This window comes from Mobula hypostoma, chromosome 9 (genome assembly GCF_963921235.1).
Source record: "Mobula hypostoma chromosome 9, sMobHyp1.1, whole genome shotgun sequence".
In the NCBI taxonomy this organism is placed as follows: Eukaryota; Metazoa; Chordata; class Chondrichthyes; order Myliobatiformes; family Myliobatidae; genus Mobula; species Mobula hypostoma.
In genome coordinates this window covers 13787068-13809821 of record NC_086105.1, presented here as the reverse complement: position 1 = coordinate 13809821, position 22754 = coordinate 13787068, and the positions used below count along the sequence as shown (strand labels likewise).

At 40.3% G+C, this 22754-nt stretch overlaps 1 protein-coding gene across 8 annotated transcripts in view; it reads right to left on the bottom strand.

The window, feature by feature from the left end:
- The window catches only part of ppfia2 (PTPRF interacting protein alpha 2), a 352206-nt gene that overhangs the window by 185240 nt on the left and 144212 nt on the right, over positions 1-22754 (bottom strand). For all 8 annotated transcript variants that reach the window (XM_063057742.1, XM_063057744.1, XM_063057746.1 and 5 more), the window contains exons 2-3: positions 10448-10549; positions 7501-7665 (exon numbers count right to left, since the gene is read on the bottom strand). In XM_063057742.1, the coding sequence (XP_062913812.1) occupies positions 7501-7665; positions 10448-10549 (267 nt within the window). The remainder of the gene's footprint in view (positions 1-7500; positions 7666-10447; positions 10550-22754) is intronic.

The following is a 22754-nucleotide window of genomic DNA, read 5'->3' as shown; positions in this document are numbered from 1 at the left end:
TTGCAGGAAAACAAGCCCAGGGCTCCCACTGATTCAGCGATATTGGTGTGTTGCAATGATTTTATATGTTCATATGGGAAAAACGTGCTGTGTGTTTAATATCCAAACATTACTTAAAATGTTACGATGCTATTGACTTATATAACCATATAACAATTACAGCACGGAAACAGGCCATCTGTGCCCTTCTAGTCCGTGCCGAACGCTACTCTCACCTAGTCCCACCGACCTGCATTCAGCCCATAACCCTCCATTCCTTTCCTGTCCATATATCTGTCCAATTTTTCTCTGAATGATAATATCGAACCTGCCTCTTCCACTTCTACTGGAAGTTCGTTCAACACTTCCTTCAAGCTCCCCTGATAATTGACATTGCTATATTCATGCGAGGAAAATATGCGCTGTGTGTTTAATATTAGATTCGTTAGATAAACCCTTTTAGAAATGAAACTGAGTGTATTAGACACTTATCACCGATATTCCGGTCATGATTAATACCCCCCCTTCCAAACAGAATGGCCAAAAACAATTTGTAGAAAGAAATCATACACGCTTGTCAAATCACGCATGCGCACTAGTGCCCGCGCAAGGCTTCGTGGTCATTGTAGTCTTTCTCGGGGTAAACCTGATGTACACTATATCCAGGTTTCAAGCAGATCCACTCTTTCTGAATGCCATTGAGTATAGACTCAGAACCATCAAATGTCTCTCATATGCTAAGCCTTTCTTTACTGGGATGATTCTTGTTATGTTCTTCTGCACCCTATCCATAGTCAGCACATCTTCCTTTGGATACAAGGCCTGGCATGTAATCCATCCAGTCCAGGTGATTTATATACCCTCTGGCTTTTCAGTTTCCCTAGCATCTTCTCCTTAAAAATGGCCACTACATTCACCTTTGCCCCCTGACACACTTGAACTTCTGGCATGTACCTGTGCCTTCCATTGTGAAAACTGGCACAACTGAAGGTGGGGAAAAGTCAAGACGGCACTAAACAGTGACTTCTTTGCTTGCATCTTCGGAAACCGCTCTATTTCTATCTTTGATAGTTCTTTTTTCCCTTTTCAGTGTGTGGGTTCTTTTGAAAACTCTGACTCGGTTCTTTGCAAGAATGGGACCTGCTCTCAGGGCCTCATGACCGGCTGCTTTTTGATATCCAAAGGACACGGCCTGGAAGACAAGTGCACCTTCAGGATTCCAGAATTTCGTGGCTCCGGGGATCATGCTGATTTTAGGCCGGTGCCCCATACTGAAGCATCGCAGAAGACACGGAATATCGGGTGCAGCGGGTTAACTGCCAAGGGTTATGTGTCCTGAGAGCCTTTTTGGTGCCAACTCTCTGGGTACCGAGTTCAGTAAAAGCGACGTAACGGACTTCTAACATCGTAAATCAGCGAGTTGTTTGTTATGTCTACCCTCTTGCTGTAAAATGGGGACACCTCTTTTTCCCTTATTAGGAAGGGAGAGAGCTTGTGGTACTTCAAATTACCGGGTGAATGAGTACTTTTTGGGTTACTGCATGTCTGTGTCTTTATTGACGCTTTGCTGCACGCTTGAATGCTCGGTGGAGGGTGCTGATGGTTTTTTGCTGGTGGGGGTTATTGCCTTGCTGCTGCTTCTGCATGAGAGGGGGAGGGGCTTTGCGGTTCTAATATTTTAACTGTCATTCATTCTTTGGGGCACTTCTCTAATCTCGTGGATATCTGTGAAGAAAAAGAATTTCAGGATATATATTGTATATATTTCTCTGACATTAAATGTACCTACTGAAACCTTTTGAAATACCTATTCAGTCCCCCTGTCATTTCTTTGTTCCCCATTACGACTTCTCCAGCGTAATTTTCCAGTGGTCTAATGTCCACTCATTCCCCTTTCTTACCTTTTATGTTTTTAAAAAAACTTCTGCAAACTTCATTTATACCATTGGCTAGTTCACCCTCAGCTTCTCCCTCTCTATTGCTTTTCTAGTTGTCCTCTGTTGGTTTTTAAAGGCTTCCCAAATTTCTAGCTTCATATTAATCTTCGCTGTATCGTATAGCTTTTCATTTTATTCTATCCCTGACTTGGTTGCCTCATCCTCCCCTTAATATGCTACTTCTTCCTTAGAATGAAATTTTACTGTTTCTCCTGAATTGCTTGCTGGAACTCCTACCATTACTGTTCCACTATTTTCCTTACTAGAGTCTTCTTCCAATCAGCTGTAACCAACTCCTCCCTCAAGCTTGTGTAGTTATCTTTACTCAACTGAAATATTACAGAGATTAAGAACTTAAAGTTTAAAATTACCTAGAAGTGAAGAAATTTTTTTCAGTTAGAGCTTTCAGAATCTGGAATAGCCTATCCAAAAAACAAGGTGGACACCAATTCCATAAATAGTTTTAACAGAAATTCAAACAAGTGCTTGAAGATGAGGTATCTGCAGTGTTAAGGATAAAAGTGGACATGAGGTGCCAAACACAACTGGTCTCTCAAATTGTTAGCACAGGTATGATAAGCTAAACGATGCAATGATTTTTTTATACAATACTATGTCAACCTAAATTTCACTAATTTGACTCAAACATCAAACTAATTGGAAAATCTAGAAAAATTCAGCAAGAAATACTTTGAACAACGTTATCGACTGGGCTTCCTGTAAGAAGTGAGTTTATTCTAAACAAATGCTAAAAGCAGAATTGTGAAAATTGGCTGTGTGTCAGTAACAGAGAAATAACCCTCTACCAGAAGGAAAGAATTTAGCATCATGCAATTGGAATATGAATGCTCTGTACATGCCATGAAAGAAAATTCATCCAAGCATAAAGCAGGATGTAGCTTTAATTTTTGATATGCACAGAAAGTGCTTAAACTCGAAGTTGCTCTTTTAAATAGCAAGAAAAATTGATCTTCTGCAACCTTTATTCATTCTACAAGGTTGTTATGTCACTTCAGATTGAAGCATCACTTTACTAATATAACTTCATACTTTTTTTATATAACATTTGCAAGATATGTTTAAAATAATGTATAGTTTTTGCAGCAAGGTCAACTTCATTTTGCTCTTTGAGAAATCAAAATGTAATTCTTTTGATTCTTTGTTGAATAGATCATCTTCTACAACCAGGCTTCTGAAGCAAAATTCAGTAGTGTGACGGAATTTGAAAACTGAAGATAATCTTATCTTTGAAGAACCTTACCAATTTTTAGCCCATTACAGTCCAACAACATTGTACACTGAATAAGTAATCAATTGTTGCATACATAAACACAAGAAATTCTGCAGATGTCATACATCTTGAGCAACACATAAAATTTTGAAGGAATTCAGCAAGTCAAGCAGACTTTGAGGAGGAAGACTTGGGCTCTGGCAGTATGGAGGAGAATAATCAGCTGACATTTCAGGGTGAAACCCTCCCTTAGGACTGGAAAGCACAAAGATGTTGCATATTACCAGCAATTAACATGAAAATTATTCTCCATAATTCAGCATACTGTAATCTCCTGATCCAAATGCCTCCCTTATCCTTGTTCACAATTAAGCTCAGAGAACACTGATTTGATAAATTTGTATTGGATCACATATAAAAACTAGTACCAGGGATAGTTTAATAATAAAGCATTAACGAATGGAATGTACTGTAAAAGGCTACCTATTTGAGGAGAGATGATGCCTGCAGTTTATGACATCAAGAGCATATCTAGATTCCCAGGTAGAACTGAAGTTTAGGTACGACCCATAAATAAATAAATAAATCCAGTGCAAGGAGTAATCCTTGACACAAAGGAAGATCATTATGGATAGTGGAAAGCTAGTATTCTAATTTTATGATATTGCTATAGTACTCCCTAGAGGAAGCAAGTTTCTCTAAACATCCAACTGCTTTATTAATGAAAGTCATTCCTGTTTCGAATAAGATGTAGTCTGCATTCAAGCATGGGATGTCATGTATCAGGAAACGTTCATACCTCAGAAACATCAAGCAGTGATCATTTATAAAAGGACAATGACAACATGGTAGTTTTCAATCAAGTTGTACACAAAAAAAGAGACAAATTCTTCATCACAGTTATGTCTGAAATGTAAAATGAGATAAGTTATCTGATCATTCATATAGTCCATTTGACTGGAACTGCTAATTAAGCCCAAATAATGGGGATTTTACTTTTTGGATTCATGGCAATTAGGGCCTAAGTGGCCAGTCACATTCCACTTTAACTTTCCAAGCCAGCAACAAAAGGAAACTTTCATTCCATGGATATGAATCAATATGGACTAGAAATAAGAACAATGTGGTCTAAAAATTATTGAGTGCCCTCCAAAGACAATAATATGATGTTCTGATTATGAGCTTGTAGTTAACAACTTTTAAGCAGCACTCAAATTCAAGACTTTGCACAATGCACTGAAGATCACATGTCCAGAATTTTGTGACTAGAACAGGGAAGTTGAATGTAACAGAAGGCCATAGGGAAGGCTCACTGATGCCTGAAGTTCACAGTAGCGACAGACCAGGTAGCAAGGACCCAATCAAAGTATGTATGCGGGAGCGAAGTGATTCATGTTGCAGAATATCTAATGTTGGTGTCCGGAGGGATTGCAGTGTGGAAGAAGAGAAGTGAGGTAGAGTTGGTTGCTGGACATTGAAGACCTAATTACAGGCTGAAATTATGGAGAAAGGTGGTGATGTGGGGTCAATTATCAAGCATCTTTGGAAAAGATAGTGTATATTGTTGGGGAATCTCAGTACTTCAAAATTTTAATAATGCTGCTCTGATTTGGGTTCCACTAGAAGTGCCTGGTTGAATGTTCAGAGCAGCTTTGAAATTCTGCATTACAGTCAACTCTGTAAACTATCTAGTCCAGATCTGTATCCCTAAAAAGGTGCAGCACTCAAATTTCAGGCCACCCCCGCCACACTGGTCTTTTGTCTCATACAGGTTTAATAAATTTTAATAATTTTTGTATTTTATTTGGCACATTTGGTGACCTGGTGGTATTTTGACGTTGTAATTTCAAATATTAAACTATTAGAAGTTTACTGAAAACTAAGTTAATCTTTCCAATGCCCCTGCAGCACACCGGGGACAGCTATTATACAAGGCAATACACATAGAACACACAGAATTCACAAATTCTTAGCATTTCACATGAAGTACAACGCAAAATTGAAACAATGTCAGTGTTGAAGTGTATAATCTCTCAAAGAAAGCAGAAACTTCCATTTGTATAACTTGTTATTCTAATTTCAAGGAACAACAGTATTTCAACACTAAATTACATTTGCAATCAAAATTCATCGAAAATACACAATACAAACTATTTGATGATAACTTTGGTTCTTGCACATTAACTAAGTTTTTTTTCAATATTTTATAACACATGATTAGCCAAGCGCTGCCTTCAGAGTGCAAAGTTTCATTCCAGAATCTGAAAAATGACTGCTGAGGCCATATGGATCCTCTGCATCAGGTAGAGAGGAGGGATAGGGACAGGAAGCTGGAAGGTGGGTAGTTTGGCATGTGGCGGTGCATTCCATTCACCAGTTATTAAGCTTTTGCATGGTTTTCTGTAATAACTTAAATGCTCCTTCTCCACTTTGGATTTAAAAGTAAGACAAATGCCTGAGCAGTTTAGGTTAAATCCAATATTATTGCATCAGCAAATCCAGTGATAAATTGAGAAGCTTGCACAAGTAATATGCCTAAAAAGTGAGTGCAATGACACTAACTTTTGCCCCATATTTCCATTTATGAACACAAAACATTTTAATAAAGTTTATTTAGAGTTAAGAGATACAACTTCATCATCTGAGGCAACTAAATAAGCAATAAGAATATTACAACAACGAACTAGCAATGAAGTTTATGGTGCAGAATCAGAAGGGAATGAGTCAGTGGGTAGGGAATTGATGATGGGTTCTGAATAAAATGGCTGCGGTCTCTTCTGTATCAAGTTGGAAGGATATTTCCAACATATCCCTCTGCAACTGCATTCTTGACTTCCTGACCAACAGACTGCAAACAATAAGGATAAGCAGCAACACCTCTGCTCAGTTGTTTTCAACATTTGTGACCCACAAGGCTACATTTTCATTCTCCTACTATATTTCGTATGCACTCATGACTAAGTGGCCAGATTCTGCTCTAACTCTATCTACCAGATTGCAGGTGATTCCACTTTGGGCTTTATTTCAAATAACAATGAGTCACAGTACAGCAAAGAGATAGCAAGCTTAGTAACAAGTTGCCATGACAACAACCTTTCCCCTCAATGTCAACAAAACAAAGAAGTGACCATGACTTCAGCAAGGGGGTAGTGCACAAGTGCTTGTCTACATCGATGGTGCTAACAAAGAAAGTGTTGGGAATTTCATGTTCTTAGGACTGCGCATCACCAACAGCCTCTCCAGGTACAATCACATCGACACCACAGCCAAGGAAGCTCACCAATGTCTCTGCTTCTTCACAAAGCATGTCTCCATTGATCCTTACCAACTTTTACTAATGCACCACAGAAGCATCCTATCTGGATACATTATAGCTTGACTGCCCTTGATCACAAGAAATTGCAGAGAGTTTTGGATATAGTTCAGCACACCACGAAAACCAGCCTTTCCCCTCCCATGGACCCTGCCTATACTTCTCACTGCCTCAGTAAAGCAGCCTGGATAATTAAAAACCTCACCAACCCGGGGATGTTCTTTTCTCCCCTCTTCCATCTAGCAGAATATACAAAGGCTTAAAAGCACATACAACAGGCTCAAGGACAAGTTCTATCCCACTGTTGAAATGCTTGCTAGTAAGGTAAGATGCACCCTTGACCTCACAATCTACCTCGTTATGACCTTGCATCTTATTGTGTACTTGCACTGCACTTCCTCTGCAACCCTTACAGTTTATTCTGCATTCTGTTATTGTTTTACCTTGTTCTACCTCGGTGCACTGTGTAATGAATTGATCTATATTAATTGTATGCAAGACAAGCTTTTCACTGTACTTCAGCTATAAAAAACCAAGCCTTACATTTCTGCTCATTCCTACATCTGTTGGACATGTTAAAACAATTCTATTTTTCTCCTTTTTAACTCATGAAACTGAAACTATGATGCAGTAACAATCATTGGAACTTAATTTAGATGCAAGTTCTCATTTAATGACTAGAGGCATTATTTCTTTTTTTGATGACATGCACAGTGGGATATTTTTGGTTGTCCAGAGACTTTAATGCATGCACTATGCACAGAGCTTAATAATCCTTGTTCAAATGCATAACAAATTTAAGACTCTAACAAATTCTTATGCTAATTTTAACACAAAGCAATATATGTACTTAAACAGCATAAAAACATCACGTAATAAACAATGGTAAGCACAAGCAACATTAAATATTTCCCACTTGACAGGTAGATAGAGAAATGCAAAATAATGATTCCGTGATTTCTTGAAATGTGATCTGTGCGAGTGTCACTTTCCTGTTGGTTGTGAAGGCCCACAATTTTTCTCCTGGGTAAGCTACTTACCTTCTCATCTAAAGCTTTATGGTGTTCAAAAAGTGACTTTAGTGCCTTCAGAACCTCAACTTCACTGGAAACTCCTGAAGGAGACTGTGCCTGTCTTTTTACTACTGTCATTCTCAGTGATCGTTCGTGTCTTGACACAAGACATTCCAAATGTTCCAACAAAAGCTGAAAGATACAGTAAAATATTAGATTTGCTCTGTTCTTTAATAACCATAATTGATTTTGATCTTAAGTACACTTATAAGTACCTTTAATAACACTAGGTTCATATTTATTTTTGCCTCTTCCATCTTAAGATATTTTTCCAAACATCATTTTATAATTTTACTCATGTCAATTCTTTAAATAATTTGGTATTTACATGAAACGTTATTTTTCTCCATTCCATAAATAGTAGGAATCGTAAACAAAACAAAACAGTCCCTTGTTAAACACCTTCCTTAGAAACATGCTTATTCTACTTGAACATTGTCTTTTGTCTACACCTCTCAAACTGTTTTGCTTCACGTTTTTAAAGCTCCACTAACTGCATAAGCAATATCAATACTGCCAAAAGTTTCAAATACAGGTGACCCCGCTTTTCGAGTGTTCGCTTTACAAAACCTCACTGTTACGAAAGACCTGCATTAGTACCCTGTTTTCGCTAACAGAAGGTGTTTTCACTGTTACGAAAAAACGCGCGAAAAAAATCAGCGCGCGATAAAAGGCAGTGGGCGCCCCAAGCAGCCGCTCTCCCCCAGATTTGGAATGGCATTTTAGCCGGCATTGCTTTAACACATGTCTGTGAGCAGCAATTTGCAAGATGAGTTCTAAGGTATCGGAAAAGCCTGAAAGAGCTCGTAAGGGTGTTACACTTAGTGTAAAACTAGACATAATTAAGCGTTTTGATCGTGGTGAACGAAGCAAGGAAAAAGTGAGTTTGGCTTGTGGAAGCTGACGAAGATCATGTTGAAGAGGTTTTGGCATCCCATGACCAAAAACTGATAGATGAAGAGCTGATGCAATTGGAAGAGGAAAGGATAACAATCGAAACCGAATGAGTAATGATAAAGTACGACTTTAATTTTGAAAGGTTATGTCAGTTTAGGGGATATTTGCAGGATGGTTTGAGTGCTTACAAAGAACTGTATGATAGAAAAATGCGCGAGCTCAGCAGTCAAGCAAGCCTTCCACATCAGCCACAGCAGACGACGAACCTCGACCTTCAACATCGATGCGGGCAGTCATAGGAGAAGGTGAGCTGTCTGCCCTGATGGAAACAGATGACAAGATGACACCCCAGTGTCCCACCACCCCAACACCCAGGCCATGGACAGATACCGATTCGCGGAGAATGCAGCAGTAGCCGGGAGACACACAGCACATCTTTAAGAAAAAAGCCAAAATAAACATGCTAATTAATTAGGTACCGTCCGGCAAGAAATTGTCGGCCCAGATCAGAGGTGATGCAATCGGCAATCAGCACTGATCTAGGCCGACAATTACTTGCCGGGCAACACCTAATTAATTAGCATGTTTATTTTGGCTTTTTTCTTAAAGATGTGCTGTGTGCCTCCCAGCTACCCCAGCATGCTTCACCGATCGGTATCGGTTTGCTGCCCAGAGGGTCGGGGCCATTGCACCACCCAAACTCCGACGACTCAGTCTAACACAGCATCATCAGTTTGCTCTGCGCTGTCCCGATTCCGGTTAGTGATACCACGCTGTACATACATTATTTCTACTTTATATCGGCTGTGTATTTTTAGGTGTTATTTGGTATGATTTGGTATGATTTGGCAGCTTCATAGCTTAAAGGTTACTGGAGAGCGCTTGCGCCGTGTTTTTGCCGACGGCACTTGCATGAGATTTTCGCTACAGAGGACAGTTCAGGCAATGATTGTGGAAAAGTATTTCTACTTTATATAAGCTGTGTATTTATCATATCATTCCTGCTTTTACTATATGTTACTGTTATTTTAGGTTTTATGTGTTACTTGGCATGATTTGGTAGGTTATTTTTGGGTCTGCGAACGCTCACAAAATTTTCCTATATATATATATCTTCTTCGCTTTATGACATTCCGGCTTACGAACCGTTTTATAGGAACGCTCTACCTTCCGAAGGTGGGGGAAACCTGTATGGGATTTCACCAAATTAACTGATATGCTCCCTCTAAAATTCTGGTGGAGTTCTATACCTGGTGAAGAATCTAAGAGACTACTAATAGTTATTATCAGAACTTCTGCTAACTCTCTGTAAAGGAAATAAAGAGATGGGACAAATGGACATAGAGAACTGAAAGGTGAGTTCAGAATTGTTGGTGGAGATGGACAGAATCAAAAGCTGGGTTGTCAACTAGTTAAGGACAACTAAGTCTTGCAGTTGGTTACTTTTTAATTCAACTTTATGGGAGCAGTGCCAGCAGGAAATAGGTGTTTCTTGTCCAGTCTATCAAGGAAGCCAGCAGGCCAATTAGCACTCAGGGAACTGGCAATACATGGTGAATGTATGTACCAGAGAGTTCAAAAATAGATTATAAGAAATTGGCAAATATCTAGAAATATTATGCAATAAAAGACTGCCAAGATCAGATGAAATATGTGGATATGAAGATGACAAGTGTCACTATTTAAGCAAAGGAAAATGACAGAACTTGTAGGCGAATGAAACAAGGAGGAAAAAAAATTCCCCTATAATGCTGTCATCAGACTAATAATCTGGTTTAGACAAACCATGGAATATAAGTTAGCCACAAGTCCTAGAGTAAAGTACAAGGATTAGCTCACTTTGTTGTCTGTCCTGCTGATATGTTGGTCTAACAAAGAAAAACCTCAGCTTTGAATGAAAGAACAGCAAAAATATATTTGAACCTACATGAATAAATATTGCTGAAACTTCAGGTTTGCATTTCTTCCCAAATAATGAGTAATAACAATATCTCAGTTACATGCTTAGATAGCTTACTCTTGTGTTATTTCTCTCAGCTTTGAGTTCAGAAATTTCCTCTTCTTTTTCCAACAGTTGTTCTCTGCATACATTTAGTTCTTTTGTCAATGCAGCAAACTCCTGTTAAAAATGGAAAAATTTAGAATATTAATACATGGCTTAATTTCATGAACACAATACATACAATAATATCTAAAAATTTCTATTTTGGATAATACATGGGAAAATTATAAAAATACTAAAAATACTTAAGTCATTTAATGAACTGCAACAGAACATTTATGCAAGCTCTCCTTTATGTTTAGGCCACTTACCCTATATTGCTTTTATAAAATAAGTGGCCTACACACAAAGGAGAAGCTTGCTTAAATTTTACATTGTAGTTCATTTTAACAGTGGTGTTTCATCAAGTGACAGTTACACAGTTTACTGATAATTTCACTTGGCCTTCCTGTACATCCTCAGCTTCGTAGGCTGTTTATTTACATTGTTTTTCCACATCTTCTTCATATGGTTCCAAGAATTGTTCTTTCAGAAGGATAAGTTTGCATGAATGGAAAAAGGCATGATGACTTGCTTTGGGCCATATGGAGAGACCCTCCAGACTTGCTCCAACAGCAAGAATTCTGTCTTAAAATGACATTAGTTTGTAAGACACTAACACCTTCCCGCTGCTGGCGCTACACCTTGAGGCCCATGGTCTTTCATTGTGCAGGAGTCACAGTTTGTTTTTCTTAAGAAGTCCTGGTCCCAAAGCAAAATACTCCAAAGAAATTAATTACCAGAAGTTTCACACTCAAGCTGCTGAATAAAAGCTTGCAGCAGGAGAAAATTCCACACCTTGTTTGCTGATTATTGTTTCCAATAATTATTGAACAATATTGAGAACAGGTGAAATAGATCCTTGTATCATTCAATTTAGGAAAAGGGTTTTTGAACTAGTGAATACCAGTTTTCAAGCTATTTGAATAGACCAACAAATCCTGCACAAACAGGATTTGACTGTGAGGTAGAATTTGTGCCCTAAGATACAGTATCATAACCTGAAGTTCATCTAACCAATGATTATGTCTTATAATAACACCTTCTTCTTCTTCCCTAAAATTAGAGTTCATATAGGGCATAGACCTTTTGAAGCAATGCACCTTTAAATCACTTTTCATATTACTAAAGGCCAGTTTGGAAAACTGTAACTAACCAGATAGGTTAACTGTGATATTCATTGTACTATTAAAGTGAAATATAGTATTTATTCTCCATCTACCTTTGACTTCAGAATTGTTTTATAACCCAAAAATTAAAGATAAACAAAAATTCAGCATTTTATCCCTTCAAACCTACAACAATTTTAAACTTGATGCTCCTAAACCAGTACTGTGTACAAAATAAATGCAACCAATTAGTGAAGTGTCAAAGTGTCACCCACTAACAGGAAAAAGTTGCCATATTACAAGTATTGTTAGAATAAATAACAAGTTTTCAGACTGGGAGATGTTGTGCTTTTCACCAGTGAAGAGGACCTTGGCAATTGTGGGGATGACTTACGCAGACTGAAACACTTGAGTCATAGTCATAGTCATAGTCATACTTTATTGATCCTGTGGGAAATTGATTTCTGTTACAGTTGCACCATAAATAATTAAATAGTAATAAAACCATAAATAGTTAAATAGTAATATGTAAATATGTAAATAATGCCAGGAAATAAGTCCATGACCAGCCTATTGGCTCAGGGTGTCTGACCCTCCAAGGGAGGAGTTGTAAAGTTTGATGGCCACAGGCAGGAATGACTTGCTATAACGCTCTGTGTTGCATCTCGGTGGAATGAGTATCTGGTTGAATGTGCCCAACCAGTACATTATGTAGTGGATGGGAGACATTGTCATTAAGAAAGGGGATGTACTGGAGCTGTTAAAAGGTATTAAGTTAGATATGTTGCTGGGACTGGACGAGATGTATCCCAGGCTACTGTGGGAAGCAAAGAAGAAGATTGCTGAGCCTCTGGTGATTATCTTATCAATAGGGATAGGAGAAGTACCAGAGGATTGGAAGTTTGCAAATGTTGTTCCCTTGTTCAAGAAAAGGAGTAGAAATAACTCAGGAAATTATGGACCAGTAAGTCTTACTTCAGTGCTGGGCAAGTTGTTGGAGAAGATCCTGAGAGGCGGGATTTATGAGCATTTGGAGAGACATAATTTGATTAGGGATAGTCAGCATGGCTTTGTCAAGGGCAGTCGTACCTTACAAGCCTAATTGAATTCTTTGACGATGTAACTAAGTACATCGATGAAGGTAAAGCAGTGGATGTAGTGTATATGGATTTCAGTAAGGCATTTGATAAGGTTCCCCATGCAAGGCTCATTCAGAAAGTAATGAGACATGGGATCCAAGGAGACCTTGCTTTGTGGATTCAGAACTGACTTGCCCACAGTAGGCAAAAGGTGGTTGTAGATGGTTCATATTCTGCATGGAGGACGGTGACCAGTGATATTCCACAGGGGTCTGCTCTGGGGCCCCTCCTCTTGATGATTTTTATAAATGACCTGGATGAGGAAGTAGAAGGGTGGGTTAGTAAGTTTGCAGATGACACAAGAGTTGGGAATGTTGTGGATAATCTGGAGGGTTGTCAAAGATTACAGCTGGACATCATGGAGGATCAGCGAGATCTTAGGGTCTCTGTCCACAGGACATTCAAAGCTGCTGCGCAGGTTGACAGTGTTGTTCAGAAGGCATATGGTGTGATGGCCTTCATCAACCATGGTATTCAGTTCAAGAGCCATAAGGTAGTGTCAGAGCTATACAAGACCTTAGTTAGACCCCACTTGGAGTACTGTGTTCAGTTCTGATTATCTCACTACAGTAAGGATATGGTTCTTGTAGAGAGAGTGCGAGGAGATTTATAAGGATGTTGCCTGGAATGGAGAGCATGCATTATGAGAATAGATTGAGTGATCTTGGCCTTTTCTCCTTGGAGAGACGGAGGATGAGAGGTGACCTGATAGAGGTGTATAAGGCAGAGATAGATAGGTTCTTGATTAAAGCAGAGACAGATGATTATAGCAGAGATAGATAGGTTCTTGATCAGCCAGGGCATTAAAGGGTATGGGGAGAAGGCAGGGGAGTGGGGATGACTGGAAGAATTGGATCAGTCCATGACTGAATGGCGGAGCAGACTCAATGGGCCGAATGGCCTACTTCTGTTCCTATATCTTATAGTCTTATAAAATGATGAGAGGCACTGATCGTGTGGATAGCCAGAGGCTTTCTCACAGAGCTGAAATGGCTAACACAAGGCGGCATAGTGTTAAGGTGCTTAGAAGTAAGTACAAAGGGATGTCAGAGGTAAGTTTTTACACAGAGAGAGGTGGGTTCGTGGAATGCACTGCCAGCAACAGTGGTAGAGGTGGATACAATAAGGTCTTATAAGAGACTCCTAGGTAGGTACATGGAGCTTCGAAAAATAGAGGGCTATGTAGTAGGGAAATTCTAGGCAGTTTCTAGAGTAAGTTACATGGTCGGCACAACATTGTGGACCGAAGGGCCTGTAATGTGTCGTTGATTTCTATGTTCTATGTTTGTATAGTGGTGTTGATGCAGTACATTAACCAGCAATTCTAGAGCCTCAAATTCAGAATCCTACCACAACATCTGGAAAAAATCTGAAATTTGAACACTATTACCTCCCAGTAATGGTGATTTTGAAGTTGCTATCTATTTTTCAGATATTCCTCAAGGAAAGGATTCATCACTCTTATCTATCTGGTCTTTATGATTTTTGACCCCACAGCAGTCTAGCTGATAATTAACTGGAGTATGAAATGATTTAGCAACCCACTCAGTTAAATCAGATAGACAGATAAGAAGAAAACACTCTTTTTCAAGCATCAGATTGAGATATGACAAAGTCAATCTTAACCCTTCTAATCTTGCAAACATATATGAAGTGGTGTCTAAACTGGAGAAGTTGGTGCAGTCAGCTAACAATCAGATATGGTCACACTCACAAACTCATATGTTCTAGACTTCTCCATAAGGATAGTTTCTATATAACTAGTGGGACATACTCATCTGAGGTACAGTAGTGGTACAGTAGTATACATATTTTGGGAGTCCTCAACAGTAGCTTCTAGCCCCGCTAAACTTTCAAATTAAAAAAATCTCCTACTGATTCACATATACCATCCCAAGCACATATCAGGTGTACACTATGTTGAATAAGACTTGGAAAAAGCACCTAGCCCACAGAGTGTCCTCTAGTTAGGGTGATTTGATTTCCATTATTAACACTAACATTATGACTAACAAAACTATTTGATTCTACAAGGACATAGTTGCAAGATTATGATTTATGAAAGTGAACTAGGAACAAAGAGAAAACCCTACTTGACCTTATTTTCAAAATCTTTCTTCATGCACTTGTTCATCAAAGATTCAAAGTAATTCATTATCAAAGTGTATATATATATATATATATATATATATATCATCATATTCAACTCTGAGATTCGTTTTCTTGCAGGCTTATTCAGTAAATCCAGGAATCAAGATAGAATCAATGAAAGACTGCACACAACAGATGTGCGAAAGATAACAAACTGTGCAAATATAAAAGATAAAAGAAATAATGATAAGAAAGAATAAACAAGTAATAAATATCAAGAACATGAGTTGAAGAGTCCTTGAAAGTGTGTCCATAACTTGTGGGAACAGTTTAGTGATGGGGCAAGTGAAGTTGAATGAAGCTATCCCCACTGGTTCAAGAGCCTGACGGTTGAGAGGTAATAACTGCTCCTGTACCTTCTTCCTGATGGCAGCAGTGAGAAGAGAGCATAACCTGGGTGCTGGCGGTGGGGGGGGGGGGGGGTTGGGGCAGTCCCTGATGATGGATACTGCTTTTGTTCTATAGTGCTCAATGTAGATGTGCTCAATGGTGGGAAGAGCTTTACCTATGATGGACTTGACCTTATCCACTACTTTTTGTAGGATTTTCCATTCAAGGGCATTAGTTTTTCTATACCAGGTTGTGATGCAACTAGTCACTATCCTCCCCACCACACAACCATAGAAGTTCGTAGAAGTTTTAGATATCATGCCAAATCTTCGCAAATTTCTAAGGAAGTAGAAGCACTCCCATGTTTTCTTTGTAATTGCACTTAGTTTGTGCTGGGCCCGGGACAGGTCCTCAGAAATGATAACACCAAGAAATTTTAAGTTGCTGGCCCTCTCCACATCTGACCCTCCAATGAGAACTGGCTCATGAAACTCCAGTTCCCTCTTCCTGAGGTCAATAATTAGCTCCTTGGTCTGACTGACGTTGAGTGAGGTTGTTGTTGTGGCACCACTCTGCCGGATTTTCAATCTCCCTCCTACATGCTGTTTGATCACCTCCTTTGATTCGGCCAACAGCATTGGCATTGGAGCTGTGCTTAGCCCCACAATCATAAGTGTAAAATGAATAGAACAGGGGGCTAAGCACACAATCCTGTGAAGCATCTGTGCCGATGAAGATTATGGAGGCAATGTTGTTGCCAATCTGAACTGACTGGCATCTGCAAGTAAGGAAATCAAGGATTCAATTGCACAAGGAGGTATTGATGCCAAGGTCCTTAAACTTATTGATTAGTTTTGAGAGAATGATAGTATTAAATGCTGAGCTGTAGTTGATAAAGAGCATCCTGATGCATGCATTTTTGCTGTCTTTGCTGTCCATAACAGTTTAACTGCCATTAACAAAATATTCCAAACATCATTCTTTGGAAAATTATGAAACTGCTTCTTTGCTGGTAAATTGTGCTCTTTTCATTTTGGTATAGTCTCAAAGATTATATGGCTCTCAATTAAATCAAACATTAAATAGTGAGGTTCACAGAGTTAGAATAACAAGCTCTTCAACTCAGTTAGCCCATGCCAACCAAAATGCCTAAACACTTTAATTAAATAAGCCTGTGTTTAGCCCACACCCATCCAAACACGTCTTATCTATGTACTTGTCCAAATATCTTCCAAATATTGAAACTGTGCCTGCCTCTACCACTTTCTCTCATAAGGAATAGCTCATTCCATAGGCTCACCACCCTGCATGTGGAAAACCTTACCCTTTAAAATCCTTCCTCTTACACTTTAAACCTCTCTCATCTACTTTAAGACTCAACAAATTGGGAAAAAGGCTGTGACTATCAATCTCATCTATGCTGCTCAAATTTTCTATACACCTATATGGTCACCCCTCAGCTCCTTTGCACTCCATGGAAAACAGTATAAGCTTATCAAACCTCTCCTTACAATTTAAGTCTTCCAGGCTAATTTTTGTGAATCTTTTCTGTCTACTCTCTAACACATCCTCCAAACAGCACAGTGACCAGAACTGCAGACATACTCTTACTGTGTTCTATCCAATGATTCATACAAATGTAGTATAATGTCCCAACCTTGACTGACAAAGCCAAACACACAAAACACCTCTTTCGGCACCATGTCCACCTACATGGTCAATTTCAAGGAACAATGTACTTGTACCCCAAAGACCTGTTACTTAACAATGCTTCTCAAGGCCCTGGCACTTACTTAATGTCCCAAAGTACATACTGTAACTAAAATATTTAAATTTAAACCATGCAAATAAATCGAAACAGGCAATAGAACTGAGCTAAAGTTGTTGCAGCAAAAGAAACACCACCTGAGTTGACAAATTTAGTCTCATTTACAAATTGTGAAGTGCTGCAAGTGTGAGTCATATTTGTAATTGGCAGCTCACGGATAAGAGAATAAAAAACTCTATGCTGCTGCAATGCAATTTAAAAGGATATTTGGTCAAGAATAGTTATAATTGTAGAAGTAAGATGATCATGTCTAACACTTATGGAAATAGGTTTCCTAAAATGGAAGTGAAAATTTATTTTTAACAAGCACAGAACTGAAGAAGCAAACACTTTTCCATGACCATGTTATGTCAAATGGATTTCTGACAGAGATGGATATCCACAAACCGGCTTACTCCTAGGACCTTGCTGCAGCATTGCAAGGTTTATATGTAGGGACCACTGTATATCATATAAACTACATTATACCAATGATGAATTGCATGGGATTTGCAGTCTAAAATATTCTAAAGGATTGAGGGAAGCAATTCCACATTTAAAAAATCTTCCAAAGCTGCTGAAATGCTGCTGTCTGACCAAATTTCTCCGCACACTATACTAACATGATTTTTGTTTCTGTATTGGCCATAATTAGCAGTTAGGTAGAACAGTACAGTACAGTAGAGGCCCTTGGCCCACAATGTTGTGCCAACCCTTTAACCTACTCCAAGACCAATATAACCCTTCTCTCCCACATAACCCTCCATTTTTCTTTCACCCATGTGCCTAAGAGTGTCTTAAATATCCCTAATGTATCTGCCTCTACAACCACCCCTGGCCAGAGCATTCCACACACCTATCACTTTCTGTGTAAAAAATCTACCTCTGACATCTGCACCCTGAGAAAAAGTCCCCAGCTATCCATTCTATCCATGGTTCTTATCATCTTGTGCACCTCTATTAAGTCAGCTCTCATCTTCTTTTGCACCAAAGTGAAAAGCCCTAGTTCACTCAACCTATCCTCAAAGACATGCTCTCTAATCCAGGCAGCATCCTGGTAAATTTCCTCTGTACCCTCTCAAAAGCTTCCACATACTTTCAATGATGAGCCAACCATAACTGAACTCAATATTCCAAGTGTTGTCTAGCCAGAGTTTTATAGAGCTGCAACATTATCTCGAGGTTCTTAAACTCAATCCCCTGACTAATCCCTGACAAAACACTAATTCTTATCCAGTCTGTCAACTTACAATGCACTGCAACTTTGAGGGATCAATGCATGTGAACCCCAATAGCCTTTTGTACCTACACACTGTTAAGAAACCTGCCATTAACCCTGTATTCTGCTTTCAAGTTGATCAGGGATAGTGTCAGAGCTGCAGAAAAGGAGGAAGTCATAGTGGGGTTGTCTATGGAGTCTCTGTGGGTGGAAGTTAGGAATAGGAAGGGGTCAATAACCCCACTGGGTATTTTTTATAGACCACCCAATAGTAACAGGGACATCAAGGAGCAGATAGGGAGACAGATTCTGCAAAGGTGTAATAATAACAGGGTTGTTGTGGTGGGAGATTTTAATTTCCCAAATATTGATTGGCATCTCCCTAGAGTGAGGGGTTTAGATGGAGTGGAGTTTGTTAGGTGTGATCAGGAAGGTTTCTTGACACAATATGTAGATAAGCCTACAAGAGGAGAGGCTGTACTTGACCTGGTATTGGGAAGTGAACCTGGTCAGGTGTCAGGTCTCTCAGTGGGAGAGCATTTTGGAGATAGTGATCACAAATCTATATCCTTTATCATAGCATTGGAGAGGGATAGGAACAGACAAGTAAGGGAAACGTTTAATTGGAGAAAGGAGAAATATGAGGCCATCAGGCAGGAGCTTGGAAGCATAAATTGGAAACAGATGCTCTCAGGGAAACGTACAGAAGAATGTGGCAAATGTTCAGGGGATATTTGTGTGGGGTTCTGCAGAGGTACGTTCCAATGAGACAGAGAAAGGATGGTAGGTACAGGAACCGTGGTGTACAAAGGATGTTGTAAATCTAGCCAAGAAGAAAAGAAGAGCTAACAAAAGGATCAAAAATAGGTAATGATAGATATCTAGAATATTATAAGGCTAGCAGGAAGGAGCTTAAGAATGATATTAGGCGAGCCAAAAAGGGCCATGAGAAGGCCTTGGCGGACAGGATTAAGGAAATCCCAAGGCATTCGACAAGTATGTGAAGAGCAAGAGGATAAGACATGAGGGAATAGGACCATTCATGTGTGACAGTGGAACCGGAGGAGATAGCAGATGTACTTAATGAATACTTTGCTTCAGTATTCAGTACGGAAAAAGATCTTGGCAATTGTAGGGATGACTTGCAGCGGACTGAAAAGCTTGAGCACGTAGATATTAAGGAAGAGGATGTGCTGGAGCTTTTGGAAAGCATCAAGTTGGGTAAGTCACCGGGACCGAATGGGATGTCCCTCAGGCTACTATGGGAAGCGAGGAAGGAGATTGTTGAGCCTCTGGCAATGATCTTTGCATCATCAATGAGGACGGGAGATGTTTCGGAGGACCTGAGGGTTGCGGATGTTGTTCCCTTATTCAAGAAAGGGAGTAGAGATAGCCCAGGAAATTATAGGCCAGTGAGTCTTACTTCAGTGGTTGGTAAGTTGATGGAGAAGATCCTGAGAGGCAGAATTTATGAACATTTGGAGAGGCATAATATGTTTAGGAATAGTCAGCATGGCTTTGTGAAAGGGAGGTCATGCCTTAAGAGCCTGATTGAATTTTTTGAGGATGTGACTAAAAACATTGATGAAGGTGGAGCCATAGATGTAGTATATATTGATTTCAGCGAGGCATTTGATAAGGAAACACATGCAAGGCTTATTGAGAAACTAAGGAGGCATGGGATCCAAGGGGACCTTGCTTTGTGGATCCAGAACTGGCCTGCCCACAGAAGGCAAAGAGTGGTTGTAGATGGATCATATTCTGCATGGAGGTTGGTGACCAGTGTTGTGCCTCAGGGATCTGTTCTGGGAACCCTACTCTTGGTGATTTTTATAAATGACCTGGCTGAGGAAGTGGAGGGATGGGTTAGTAAATTTGCTGATGACACAAAGGTTGGGGGTGTCGTGGATAGTGTGGAGGGTTGTCAGAGGTTACAGAGGGATATTGATAGGATGCAAAACTGGGCTAAGAAATGGCAGATGGAGTTCAACCCAGATAAGTGGGAGGTGGTTCATTTTGGTAGGTCAAATATGATGGCAGAATACAGCATTAATGGTAAAACTCTTGGCAGTGTGGAGGATCAGAGGGATCTTGGGGTCCGAGTCTAAAGGACACTCAAAGGTTGACTCTGTGGTTAAGAAGGCATACGGTGCAATGGCCTTCATCAACCGTGGGAATGTTGCAGCTATATAGGACCCTGGCCAGAACCCACTCAGTGCACTGTTCTCAACTCTGGTCGCCTCTCTGCAGGAAGGATGTGGAAAATATAGAAAGGGTGCAGAGAAGATTTACAAGGATGTTGCCTGGATGGGGGAGCATGCCTTATGAGAATAGGTTGAGTGAATTCGGCCTTTTCTCCTTGGAGGGACAGAGGATGAGAGGTGACCTGATAGAGGTGTACAGGATAATGAGAGGCATTGATCTTATGGACGTGTGGATAGTCAGAGGCTTCTTCCCCAGGGCTGAAATGGCTCACACAAGAGGGCATAGCTTTAAGATGCTAGGAACATAGAACATAGAAAATAGAATATGGAACAAAGAATAGTAGAGCACTGTACAGGCCCTTCGGCCCACAATGTTGTGCCGACCCTCAAACCCTGCCTCCCATACAAGCCCCTACCTTAAATTCCTCCATATACCTGTCTAGTAGTCTCTTAAACTTCACTAGTGTATCCGCCTCCACCACTGACTCAGGCAGTGCATTCCACGCACCAACCACTCTCTGAGTGAAAAACCTTCCTCTAATATCCCCCTTGAACTTCCCACCCCTTACCTTAAAGCCATGTCCTCTTGTATTGAGCAGTGGTGCCCTGGGGAAGAGGCACTGGCTATCCACTCTATCTATTCCTCTTATTATCTTGTATACCTCTATCATGTCTCCTCTCATCCTCCTTCTCTCCAAAGAGTAAAGACTTAGCTCCCTTAATCTCCGATCATAATGCATACTTTCTAAACCAGGCAGCATCCTGGTAAATCTCCTCTGTACCCTTTCCGATGCTTTCACATCCTTCCTATAGTGAGGTGACCAGAACTGGACACAGTACTCCAAGTGTGGCCTAACCAGAGTTTTATAGAGCTGCATCATTACATCGCGACTCTTAAACGGGAGAAGGAAGTAGGTACAGAGGAGATGTCAGGGCTATGTTTTTTATGCAGAGAGTGGTGAGTGCGTGGAATGGGCTGCCGGTGATGGTGGTGGAAGCGAAAACAACTGGGTCTTTTAAAAGACTCCTGGATAGGTACATGGAGCTTAGAAAAATAGAAGGCTGTGGGTAAGCGTAGGTAGTTCTAAGCTAAGGACATGTTCGACATAGCTTTGTGGGCCGAAGGGCCTGTATTGTGCTGTAGGTTTTCTATGCTTTTCTATGTTTTTCTAAAACCAGTTATAAATTTCTTCCATTATTTTTATATGAGAAACTACAGGATCTCACATGGTCTGTACATACTGGCTATGTGGTGAAAAAGGTACAGCAGCGTCTTTTTCACCTCAGATGGTTGAAAAAGTTTGGCATGAGTCCCCAGATCCTAAGGACTTTCTACAGCGGCACAGTTGAGAGCATCTTGACTGGCTGCATCACTGCTGGCATGGGAACTGTACTTCCCTAAATTGCAGAGAATGGTGCGGATAGCCCAGCCATCTGCCGATGTGAACTTCCCACTATTCAGGACACTTACAAAGACAGGTGTGTAAAAAGGCCCTGAAGGATCATTGGAGACACGAGTCACCCCAACCACAAACTGTTCCAACTGCTACCATCCAGGAAACAGTACCACAGCATAAAAGCCAGGACCAACAGGCTCCGGGACAGCTTCTTCCACCAGGCCATCAGACTGATTAATTCATGCTGATACAATTGTATTTAGATTATTAGATTAGGTTATGAGAACACTCAGTCCTCGTTTATTGTCATTTAGAAATGCATGCATTAAAAAATGATACAGCGTTCCTCCAGAATGCTATCACAAGAAAACACAGGACAAACCAAGACTAAAACTTACAAAACCACATAATTATAACATATAGTTACAACAGTGCAAAGCAATACCATAATTTGATAAAGAGCAGACTATGGGCACGGTAAAAAAAAAGTCTCAAAGTCCCGATAGCCTCATCATCTCACGCAGGCGGCAGAAGGGAGAAACTCTCCCTGTCATGAACCTCCAAGCGCTGCAAACTTGCCGATGCAGCACCCGACCGCAGCGGACTCTGAGTGCGTCCGAAAACTTCGAGCCTCCGACCAGCCCCTTCGACACAGCCTCTCCGAACACCATCCTCTGCCAAGCGCTTCGACCCCGCCCTGGCTGCCAAGCAACGAGCAAAGCCGAGGACTCGGCGCCTTCCCCTCCGGAGATTCTGGACCATACAGTAACAGCAGCAGCAAAGCAGGTATTTCAGAAGTTTAACCAGATGCTCTTACATGCTCTCACGTCTGTCTCCATCAAATCAGGATTGTGCATGGCACCCTACTTGACAAATAACAGACATCACCACCAGAACGGCTGCTGCAAGCTGCATCGCGCCACCATC